Source organism: Alosa sapidissima, chromosome 5 (assembly GCF_018492685.1).
Source record: "Alosa sapidissima isolate fAloSap1 chromosome 5, fAloSap1.pri, whole genome shotgun sequence".
In the NCBI taxonomy this organism is placed as follows: domain Eukaryota; kingdom Metazoa; phylum Chordata; class Actinopteri; order Clupeiformes; family Clupeidae; genus Alosa; species Alosa sapidissima.
In genome coordinates, this window is record NC_055961.1 from 3,302,213 (window position 1) to 3,314,712 (window position 12,500).

Below are 12,500 nucleotides of genomic sequence, written 5' to 3' on the forward strand. Positions count from 1 at the left end.
ACACACAATTATGGTGCAATCAGCCTTGCTTGATGTTCACACACACTCACACACACACAATTATGGTGCAATCAGCCTTGCTTGATGTTCACACACACTCACACACACACAATTATGGTGCAATCAGCCTTGCTTGATGTTCACACACACTCACACACACACAATTATGGTGCAATCAGCCTTGCTTGATGTTCACACACACTCACACACACACAATTATGGTGCAATCAGCCTTGCTTGATGTTCACACACACTCACACACACACAATTATGGTGCAATCAGCCTTGCTTGATGTTCACACACACTCACACACACACAATTATGGTGCAATCAGCCTTGCTTGATGTTCACACACACTCACAATTATGGTGCAATCAGCCTTGCTTGATGTTCACACTCACTCACACACACACACTTATGGTGCAATCAGCCTTGCTTGATGTTCACACACACTCACACACACACAATTATGGTGCAATCAGCCTTGCTTGATGTTCACACACACTCACACACACACAATTATGGTGCAATCAGCCTTGCTTGATGTTCACACACACTCACACACACACAATTATGGTGCAATCAGCCTTGCTTGATGTTCACACACACTCACACACACACAATTATGGTGCAATCAGCCTTGCTTGATGTTCACACTCACTCACACACACACACTTATGGTGCAATCAGCCTTGCTTGATGTTCACACACACAGACACACAATTATGGTGCAATCAGCACCATACACATGCACACACACACACACACACCTGAGGATCCCACACCAGACATGCAGCAGGTCAGTGTCTCTCTCTCACACACACACACACACACCCTCACACACACACACACCTGAGGATCCCACAACAGACGTGCAGCAGGTCAGTGTCTCTCTCACACACACACACCTGAGGATCCCACACCAGACACATAACAGGCCTGGGACATGCGTGCGCACACACACACACACACACACACACACACACACACACACACACACCTCGTTCTCGTGGATGGTGGTGATGGAGCCGGACGGGCGGAAGCTTGACCCGGCGGCAGCAGCGGCAGCGGACGCGGTTCCCGTGGCAACCTCGGCCAGCAGCTGCTCCAGCTTGCTCTGGAAGTCCGGGTCGGAAAGTTCCGGCTGCTCCAGGTAGATGTCCGTGTAGCTGAGGGAGGACGCCGAGCCCAGGCTGGACGTGGTTGCTAGGGAACCACGGCTAGACGCCAGGGAACCACGGCTGCTGCCCGACGAACACGAGAGTGCGCTCTCCGACAGACTAGAGAGGGGGGGGGGGAGGAGAGAGAGAGAGATGGAGGGAGGGAGGGAGGGGGAGAGATGGAGGGAGGGGGAGAGAGAGAGATGGAGGGAGGGAGGGAGGGAGAGAGAGAGGGAAGAGAGAAAGGCAGATAGGTAGAAAAAGACAGGAGACACAGAGGATTAATGCAAGTCTGAGGTGAGAGGAGACTCAGAGATGAGCTCTGTGTGTGTGTGTGTGCGCTCATTTCTCACGTTGCTGCACTAGATTATTTACTTATTTATTATTTATCACTATATTTATTCCTATTTATTCATTTATCACCATATTCATTTTGTATTCATTTATTTTATTTCCCCCCATTTTTCTCAGATAAAAGCACTGCGCTGCGCTGCCACTGTGTCAGATGTGTGTGTTGTGAAGCGCTGCGCTAACATGTTAATTAAAGCTCTTCTCTTCTGATTCTTCTTCTGATTAACACACACACACACACACACACACACACACGTACCCACACGCACACACACACTAATATGCACACACACACACTAATATGCGCACATACACACATGCACAAACACACACACACACACACACACAGGGGACTCCAGTGCCGGGTTCACACGCGCTTTGATGTGGAGCCGCCAGACATAGAACATAAATTAGTCACGATCCAACACACACACACACACACACACACACACAATGAGGGAGAAAGACAGAGGCGACACTTCCTCTCCTCAGTTTTGAGGGTGTTAAATAATGAAATATGTTGTTGAAGTGTTAAATATATCTGAGGCTCTGTGTGTTGAAATAGTGAAGTGTTAAATATATCTGAGGCTGTGTGTGCTTGAAGTGGTGCTGTTAAATCCGTTCATTTAAAGCACTTAATGTACTGGGGCCAAACCATAGACAGTAAAAGAATGGACGAACAGACTCTGTCGTTTTCAATGGGAGGGCACTGACGCAAATTGAATGTTTTTTCAGTTGGCTTGCCATCGTACTGCGCAGACTCGCACTTAACTTCGTGACGTTAGCCATCGAACTGAATCTTGTAACTCGTACGATACAGTAGATGGTTCACATAGAAATTCTTCTCACACTTCCTTCACCTTCAAAGTAATCAAAGTTAAACATTTATTTATGTATTATTAATATCATCCTCACAAGTGATATCAAGTCGCGTTAATGTTGAAACTACCAGACATGATCATCTTCAAACACAATCATGGTAAAACAAAACAAAAAAGTTATAGCCATCGTCTTTCCACTTTTCCGACCTACAGTCAATCCATCGAAAACCTCTGAAATGATTAACGTTTTTTTATTAGGTTTACTTGCCTATGTAATGCTTTACCTTAACATACAATGGTATTGTAGGCTACATAGCTTTGTTCATGAGTTTCCGTGCTGGCAGGAGTTAGCTTCTTATCCAAACAATACGGTTATCTCCCTACTGTGCGACAGGCATAATAGCGTCATATTACGTCAAACGTTAGCTTCCCTACAACCGGACTCGCTAACTTTACTTCTTACGGGAACCTCAACGTTACATACGAGGTAGTTGAGCCTGTTTTGCCTTCTATTGTTTATGTAGATAATACAGAAGCTACAATGTCGGCACAGGATATATGTTATATGAAGTTATGGGAGTTCAAAAAAATCCTAAATGAATGGGCGTTCTATGGGGTTAGCAGAGAGTTGATAACCACTGCTCCATGGAGGCTTCTACTTCCGGGAATTCGCCTGCCCCCTTGGGCCAAACGTACACTTTCTTAATGATACAGCCCACCCAGCACCCAGTGAGTGAGTGTGTTTATGGAGATGGGGACCACTTCAACAGTCAGATACTGCCTGTTACGCCCAGAAGGGGAAATAACATGGAGGAGGCATGGAGTAGTCTAGCAAGCCTGAACAGTTTATTTTGCGACCAACAAGATAGACAAAAAGACAATCGATAGCAGGTGTAGGCAGCGACTGAGCATATAGTCCTACAAGAGGCTCACAACCCAGATCGAACAAAGACAAACGCCTCGTGCTGCTGCCCCCCCAGAATGGGAACCGGCGCCCTAAAAAGGGGTCAGGTGACCTGTGCACCATCCTCCTTAATCAGCCAATCACTATCAGTCAGCATACCGACCACCTGCGAACAGACACAAGACAATACAACGTAGCGCAGGGAGGAAACCACACCCACTGGGGAATCACACTGCCTGAGTGAGTGAGTGTGTGTGTGTGTGTTTATGCAGATGGGGACCACTTCAACAGTCAGATACTGCCCCAATGAGTGAGAGAGTGAGTGTGTGTGTGTGTGTGTGTGTGTGTGTGTGTGTGTGTGTGTGTGTGTGTGTTATGCAGATGGGGACCACTTCAACAGTCAGATACTGCCCCAGTGAGTAAGTGAGTGAGTGAGTGTGTGTGAGTGTGTTTATGCAGATGGGGACCACTTCAACAGTCAGATACTGCCCCAGTGAGTGAGTGAGTGAGTGAGTGTGTGTGAGTGTGTTTATGCAGATGGGGACCACTTCAACAGTCAGATACTGCCCCAGTGAGTGAGTGAGTGAGTGTGTGTGAGTGTGTTTATGCAGATGGGGACCACTTCAACAGTCAGATACTGCCCCAGTGAGTGAGTGAGTGTGTGAGGATGCAAAGCAAGTGTGGGTGCCTGTGTGTGTGTGTGCGCGCGTGTGTGCGTGTGTGTGTAAGGGAGTAACATACCTCTTCAACTGAGTGTAGTGAGGATGCCAAGTAAGTGTAGGCCTGTGTGCGTGTGTGTGCATGCGTGCGTGCATGCGTGCGTGTGTGTGTGTGTGCATGCGTGCGTGCATGCGTGCGTGTGTGTGTGTGTGTGTGTGTGTGTGTGTGTGTGTGTAAGGGAGTAACATACCTCTTCAGCTGAGTGTGTAATGAGGACGCCAAGCGCACAGTCTCCTCCAACTCCTTCACCAGCTTGTTCCTCTTGCAGTGTAGTTTTAACCTGACAGACAGACAGACACACACACACACACACAGAGAGTCAGTTTTCTGCTCCATGTGTTAAGAACAGGGGCCAGAGAGTAAGCATGAAGGAGTGTGATGGACAAGACCAGAGAGGAGAGGGTTAACCACACACACACACGCAGAGGAACTAGACAGAGAGGAGAGGGTTAACTACACACACACACAGAGGATGTGAAAGTGACAGACATCAAGGCTCAGAAATCAAAAGAGAAATGAGCAGTGTGTGAGTGACGCGCACACACACACACGCACACACACTCTGCAGGGGCCTTGGTCAAGCCCTCAGGGGGCAGACATGGGATTGCATCAGGTGTAGAGAACAAAGTGAACGTGGATGTGGGTGTGTGTGTGTGTGTGTGTGTGTGTGTGTGTGTGTGTGTGTGTGTGTGTGTGTGTGTGTGTGTGTGTGTGTGTGTGTGTGTGTGTGTGTGTGTGTGACAGAAGAAATGAGAAAAGACAAAAGAATAAAAAAAGATGGAGAAAGGTGTGTAAAGGTCACACACATCCAGTCTCTGGGAGAGAGAAATAATCAAGCTTCTGTTCTAACAGCTCGCCTGTCTTTTATTACAGATCTCTGCCTCTCTGTGTGTGTGTGTGTGTGTTCTCTGTGCATACACAGCTCCAGATCTGTCTGCAGTAATAATAATTAGAATGCCGTGTGTGTGTGCGTACTGTATATATGTGTGTGTGTGTGTGTGTGTGTGTGCGATTAGAATGAGTGTCCTTCTTCACCTGGTTACCTTCTTCAGAGTTTACCTGCAGGATGTCCCCACCCACCACTGCCAATGCTGCTTTTTCATTGGTCCTAGTCAAAGAATCATCAGCTCTCATTGGCTCTTATCCAGGCACATATCCATGGCACTGGCACACTTCTCTATTCTTTATGTTCTTTGCTACGGTTTCATGTGCAACAGGGTACACTTTCCCACTTCCCACTTCCCACATACCAATAATGCTGTTTAATGGGTCCTAGTTTAATCAATCTATCTATCTATCTATCTGATTCCACCCACCATTACCAACACCTATTTGTAATAGGCCCTAGTTTAAGAAACATCAACTCTCATTGGCTCTCCTTTCAGCAGCCTTCCACCTGATTGGCTGATGTCCTCGCTCCGTTACGTGTGATTGGCTGCCTCACCTCTCGGTCAGCGCCTTGCTCTGGTTGCTGCGTGCGGCCTGCAGGTCCTTCTCCAGGCGCTGGCGCTCGCTCTCGAGCCGCTGGGCGTCGCTGGGCGTGTGCGGACTGGGCCGGACGTAGCGCAGCTCCTTCAGAAGCTCCTCCTTCTCGCTGATCAGGATCAGGCGGTCCCGCTCAGGGTCCAGCAGCCCCGGCCACGCCTCGCTGTCCAGCCGCGCGATCTGCACCTCGACCGTCGCAATCCTGACCGCCACACAAGGGAGAGTGTGTGTGTGTGTCAGGGGAATGAGGAAGGCTGGATTCTGTATATGAATGAGCCCCCACTAAGCTGTTTTACAACAGGCCTATACAATACATCAGTCTAAAATATATGTATAGTGAACTACTTGAGTGGACACTATGTGATTTCTGTAAGCACAATGTCAAGGAGTACTGTATCCATACACAATGTATTAATGAATGCTCTGTTAGTGTAAGTACACAATGTATTAATGAATGCTCTGTTAGTGTAAGTACACAATGTATTAATGAATGCTCTGTTAGTGTAAGTACTGTATCCATACACAATGTGTTAATGAATGCTCTGTTAGTGTAAGTACACAATGTATTAATGAATGCTCTGTTAGTGTAAGTACACAATGTATTAATGAATGCTCTGTTAGTGTACAGCATGTTGACGCTGGCTACGAGCTGATTAAATCAACACTGCGGATCCATTTGGTATTCTGTATGTGATGCATCTGCACTCCTACATTAGCTTTAGCGTAAGTGTGCTAACGTGATGGGAAAACTAGCGGGTGTTTGACCTTGAGTGAGTGTTATGATTCTGTGATGTGAAAGTCTCACCTCCTCTTCGCTTCTTCGTATTTCAGACTCAGACGCACCTTCTCAGCCAGCTTATTACTGTTTGATACAAACTGCAGCACAGAGCAAAGTTAACACAGAGGAGTCTAATCAGCCAGCTTATTACTGTTTGATATAAACTACAACAAATGGCTGCTTGCTGCTATAATAAAAAAATTAAAACAAGGTAAGCTCAGATCACTGAAAACAACAGAACTGAGGCACTCCTGCATGAAACATAATGTAAGGTATCAGATGTGCACATCTCTTACTAAGCTCAGATCATGTAGATGAGACAGGTCATGCACATCTCTTACTAAGCTCAGATCATGTAGGTGAGACAGGTCATGCACATCTCTTACTAAGCTCAGATCATGCAGGTGAGACAGGTCATGCACAGTAACGGTTTAGTGTGGGCGGGGGGAGGGGGAGGGTGCAAACCTGTGGCGCTTCACATGCTTCTCCTGAACCACACTCCCACCCAGCAGGGAAATGAGGCCTGCCGCTAACTACGCTTAGCCTTTGTGCTAACTACGCTTAGCCTTTGTGCTAACTACGCTTAGCCTTTGTGCTAACTACGCTTAGCCTTTGTGCTAACTACGCTTAGCCTTTGTGCTAACTACGCTTAGCCTTGTAGGTGGTAAAGTTGCGAAGCCATCCTAGCACTCTGTTTTTTTCTTCATAGACAAATTAAAAAAAATAATAATATATTTTTAAATATAAAGACACAAAAACGACACTTTCACTTCTCAACCCAAAGCATATGTTAACAACCCAACCCTTAGTCACAGTTTTAATTTCCTGTTTTGTCTCACCTCAGCGGGGATGTCTGTCTGGGATTGGGCGTCAGAATAGAGGCGTGGGATCGACAGGTTGGAGTTGGCCAATGACGTGCTGCTGGCCCACAGATCTGACTGAGAGCCTGCCTCCAGCTGGAAGCCATCTTTCAACGCAGCCAGTTTCTGCAAAAGCACCAAACACAGGTCAACACTTAACGCACGCACGCACGCTAACCTGTTGTAGAAAGAAATTGCTGATCTTTAATGCAATATCTACATTGCCCCCTTATCAGCAAACATTCATCCAATGTTCCAAAGGCACATTCTGTTTACTAATCTGATATCATTTTAAAAAGGTTAACTGAGAAAACATTGGAGAACCCTTTTGCAATTATGGAAGCACCTAATGTAATCTGAAAACTGCTGAACTGATTAAAATAAACAATGCAACTGTTGAAATTACTAAGTGACCCCAAACTTTTGACTGGTAGTATACTATTTAATTTATCATCAAATAAATTGTTCTAAAATAAACCCTTGAATAATAATGTTCAAATTCAAGTGTGACCTTGCTGTGCTGCATGAAATATAAAAAACAAAGCAGCAGCTAACTGCCTCGCAGCACATCCTCCATCTAGAGTAGAGGTGCATGTATTAGGAGGTTTACGGTAAACGGATGGAGGTATTCACCACATTAGCAGAATTCAAACCTGACATGATGTGCCTTCCAAAAAAATACTCCAAATGGCAAACATGAAATTATCATACTCAGACACACATACACACACACACACACACACACACACACACACGCGCACACACACTGCAGTGATCAGTCGCACTGCGGAGCACTTGATCATCATTATCAGGAGTGTGTAGCAGAATGGGCCGTCCACACACACACACACACACACACACACACACACTTGATCATCATTATTAGGAATGTGTAGCAGAATGGGCCATCCTGTTCAACAGCAATGAGGAGAACACAGGCTCATCACAGCTGACAGGAGAACAGCAGTGAGCACTTAGCACGCTCACACAGTGTGACTGATCACTGCAGTGTGCGCGTGTGTGTGCATGTGTGCGTTTTCGTATGTGTGCGTGCATGAGCCTGTGTCTAAGTGTGTGTGTGTGTGTGTGTGTGTGTGTGTGTGCTTCAGTTAGCACATGCACCCTGTGTGACTAATCACTGAAGAAACCACCACAACAATGACAGCACTTATGATTACAGGTGAATTAAGAAAAATGTTTCCGTGTGTGTGTGTGTGTGTGTGTGTGTGTGTGTGTGTGTGTGTGTGTGTGTGTGTGTGTCGACTGGAGCAAACAGGGTTTTCACACAAACTAGTGCATCTTAACAAAGCCAACACACACACACACACACACACACACAGAGCTGCAGTAGGGGGTCTGTAAAAGGGATCAGACATGCATTATTTAGAATCATCTGCCACTCCCCATTCTCAACAGTCCCAGAAAAAAACATAAAAAAGGAAGACAGAATAGTGATATTGTACTACACACTGACAGTTCACACACACACACACACACACAGTGATATGGTACTACACACTGACAGTTCACACACACACACACACACAGTGATATGGTACTACACACTGACAGTTCTCACACACACACACACACACACACACACACACACACACACAGTGATATGGTACTACACACTGACAATTCATTTCCATCCAAGATCCTCACATACAACACAGATTATAATATTCAAATCTTAATCTTAATCTGACTTGATCGACGGAAGCACTGGGCAAACAAAGGACAGAGCAGTAAGACCCTTTCGACGTAAATTAAAAAGGAAATGTGGAAAATAAACAAACAAATAAATAAATAAAAACAAACAAACAAACACAGCTCAAGAGAAGCCTACTGAGAATGTGTCAAGACATACAGTATGGAATGGATGCCATAGCAACCACACAACACTGCAGCTATGGCTCTCTGTTCCGCGCGTGTGTGTGTGAGGAGATAGAAAGAAAGAGACAGAGAGAGAGAGAGAGAGAGTGTGTGTGAGTGTGAGAGAGTGTGTGTGTGAGTGTGAGAGCGAGAGAAAGAGAGAGAGAGAGGGAGAGTGTGTGTGTGAGTGTGAGAGCGAGAGAGAGAGAGAGGGAGAGTGTGTGTGTGAGTGTGAGAGCGAGAGAGAGAGGGAGAGTGTGTGTGAGTGTGTGTGTGAGACACAAAAAAAAGCATGGAAGGGAGGGAGGGAGAGCGAGCATTTGTGTGGAGTGTGGTACGTGTGTGTGAGTGTGTGTGTGCATTCAGCATCAGTATAACCACCAGCTCAGAAACACACACACACACACAGGCACCTTACCACCACTGACACACAAAAATGTCTGGCTGAATGACAAATGCCCACTAAACTAACACACACACAACACACACACACATTACATCCTCATCTACTGTACCCACTAACTAACACACAGACAGGGAGCAGCCGTGGCCTATTGGTTAGCGCTTCAGGCTTGTAACCGGAGGGTTGTCTGCTCAAACCCTGACCAGTAGGCACGGCTGAAGTGCCCTTGAGCAAGGCACCTAACCCCTCACTGCTCCCCGAGCGCCGCTGTTGTTGCAGGCAGCTCACTGCGCCGGGATTAGTGTGTGCTTCACCTCACTGTGTATTCACTGTGTGCTGAGTGTGTTTCACTAATTCACGGATTGGGATAAATGCAAAGACCAAATTTCACTCACAGGATCAAAAGAGTATATATACTTACTTATACACACACACACACACACGTCTTCATCTACTGTACCCACTAAACTAAAGTACCGCTGCCTCCTAAATAAGACCTCCTGTTCACTCTGTGATGATCTCAAGGGAAATTCATCTCATATAAATACCTTGTTGTAATACACAGAACATCGCTAGCAATGATGCAAGCTAACTAGCCCAAGCTAACTCCTCCTCTCAGCTAGCCCAAGCTAACTCCTCCACTCAGCTAGCCCAAGCTAACTCCTCCACTCAGCTAGCCCAAGCTAACTCCTCCACTCAGCTAGCCCAAGCTAACTCCTCCACTCAGCTAGCCCAAGCTAACTCCTCCTCTCCACATTACAGATGAGGCTGACTCTCTGAAACAGCTAGCCCAAGATAACTCCTCCGCTCAGCTAGCCCAAGGTAACTCCTCTTCTCAGCTAGGCCAAGCTAACTCCTCCGCTCAGCTAGCCCAAGCGAATTCCTCCGCTGAGCTAGCCCAAGCTAACTCCTCCGCTCCACTTTATACAGATGAGGCTGGCTCTCAAACAGCAAGCCCAAGCTAACTCCTCCTCTCCACATTACAGATGAGGCTGGCTCTCAAACAGCAAGCCCAAGCTAACTCCTCCTCTCCACATTACAGATGAGGCTGGCTCTCTGAAACAGCAAGTGAAAGGAATGGATGCAGTAGCTAGTTAGCAGCTAGCTGTGTTTCCAGTTTTATAGATCAGTAAGGATGTTGGAAGGGTCATCTGGAGCCCCCGAACCCTCACTGTAGCCCTCTGAGAAACACTCCAGACCCAGCGTGAGCCTCTGGTTAGCATTAGCGATGGGCTGTCTGTGTGTGTGTGTGTGTGTCTGTGCGTGAATTACTGCGTGTGTGTGTGTGCGCATTACTGCGCGCGCGCGTGTGTGTGTGTGTGTACCTGCATGAGCTCCTGCTTCTCCTTCTCCCCAGTGCTGATGGCCTCCCTGATGCTCTTCACCTCCCTCAGTATAGCCTGCGCCTCCTGCGGCTCCAACCCATACGCCCTGCTGCTGCTGGACACCTTGTGGTTGATCCTGGTGGGGCAGGGAGGGAGGGGGAGAGAGAGAGAGAGAGAGAGAGAGAGAGAGGGAAAGAACAGGAAGGGAGCAGAGGTTAGAACATTCTTAATGCCAACTCAACTCATGGCCGGACAGTGTGTTACCATAGTTACAGTACCACAATCCTTTAACCCAACTAGTAGCCCTGAGTGCTCTTTACGAGTCCAATAGTTACCATAGTTACTGAAATGCTTTAACCCAACTAGTAGCCCTGAGTGCTCTTTACGAATTTGAACCCGAGTCCAACAGTCCCCATAGTTCCCACAATCCTTAGTAGCCCTGAGTGCTCTTTTGATGCAGCTACACACACTCAGACACAAGGCTCAAAACCAGCCCCCCTCAGGCAACACACTGGCTGAAGATGTGCACTCTCAAACACTCACACCTGCCTCATCACGCTAAGGTATCACAAAACATTCATCTATCTACACCTACCTGAAAAGCAACATTTATTTGAAGTATTTAAAGTATTTATTTATTTATTTTCAATATGAAACAAAAATACAGATATGATTAGAAATGCATAGCTACTGAAAGCCTTGTATAAAATACACCCTTTCAGAATGCAGTGCTTCCCTGTGATTCAGAAAGCCCCATGGGAGTTACTGCAGCCAGGTGAGCAGGTGAGCAGGTGAACAGGTGAGCAGGTGAACAGGTGAGCAGGTGAACAGGTGAGCAGGTGAACAGGTGAACAGGTGAGCAGGTGAGGATGTGAACAGGTGAGGATGTGAACAGGTGAGGATGTCGGTGCCCATGTGACGCTGACGTGAGGAATGAGGTCGTGTGTGTGTTTGATGTGTGATGAAAGGTGCTTGATAACAATCTCTGTACGTCAGCTGTGGTTGTGTTGTGGTCTGTAAACCGCCCTAATAGAGGCCTGTGCACTACACACCAGACACCTCACTGACCACACATGACACACACACACATCATACACCTCACTGACCGCATATGACGTACACACACAAACACACACACGTACACACACACGTACACACACACACTCGGTCAGATCTGTGCCAGGTCAGAGTTGTGTGTTAGAGTCGTTTTTTTATGAGAGCAGGTATTTCTGCAGAGCACAGACAGCCTTCGGCCACGGGCTCCATCAGAGTTAATATTTACTGATCTATTAAAGGTTTGACTGTTGCTTATCGCACTAATACAGTTCCGAGTGAGAACACACACACACACGCCTGGACATATCTGTCAAGGCACCCTTTTTTTAACATTCATAAACAGCAAAAATTTTAATAAATAGCCTTTAATACTGATCTGAGACCTGCTACTGTGTATCAGTTATACTGGCTACAGTAAGCAGTCTGGCCTTTAATACTGATCTGAGACCTGCTACTGTGTATCAGTTATACTGGCTACAGTAAGCAGTCTGGCCTTTAATACTGATCTGAGACCTGCTACTGTGTATCAGTTATACTGGCTACAGTAAGCAGTCTGGCCTTTAATACTGATCTGAGACCTGCTACTGTGTATCAGATATACTGGCTACAGTAAGCAGCATGTTTGGGGGGCGCTGACTCAAGGTCTGCTTTGTGAGGCGGTTAAGTGGAGCATTCCTGGTGGTGTGCATATGTGTGGCGACTCAGCAGTGGTGTGTGTGTGTGTGTGTGTGTGTGTGTGTGTGTGGTGAGGGTAAGGGGTG

The 12,500-nt window shown here is 46.7% G+C and overlaps 1 protein-coding gene across 1 annotated transcript in view; it reads right to left on the reverse strand.

Annotated features, from left to right (window-relative positions):
* Positions 1-12,500, reverse strand: part of wwc1 (WW and C2 domain containing 1) — a 51,908-nt gene that overhangs the window by 18,733 nt on the left and 20,675 nt on the right. The window contains exons 6-11 of the mRNA XM_042092587.1: positions 10,684-10,819; positions 7,060-7,206; positions 6,248-6,318; positions 5,402-5,644; positions 4,148-4,237; positions 1,002-1,281 (exon numbers count right to left, since the gene is read on the reverse strand). Coding sequence (XP_041948521.1) covers positions 1,002-1,281; positions 4,148-4,237; positions 5,402-5,644; positions 6,248-6,318; positions 7,060-7,206; positions 10,684-10,819 — 967 coding nt within the window. The remainder of the gene's footprint in view (positions 1-1,001; positions 1,282-4,147; positions 4,238-5,401; positions 5,645-6,247; positions 6,319-7,059; positions 7,207-10,683; positions 10,820-12,500) is intronic.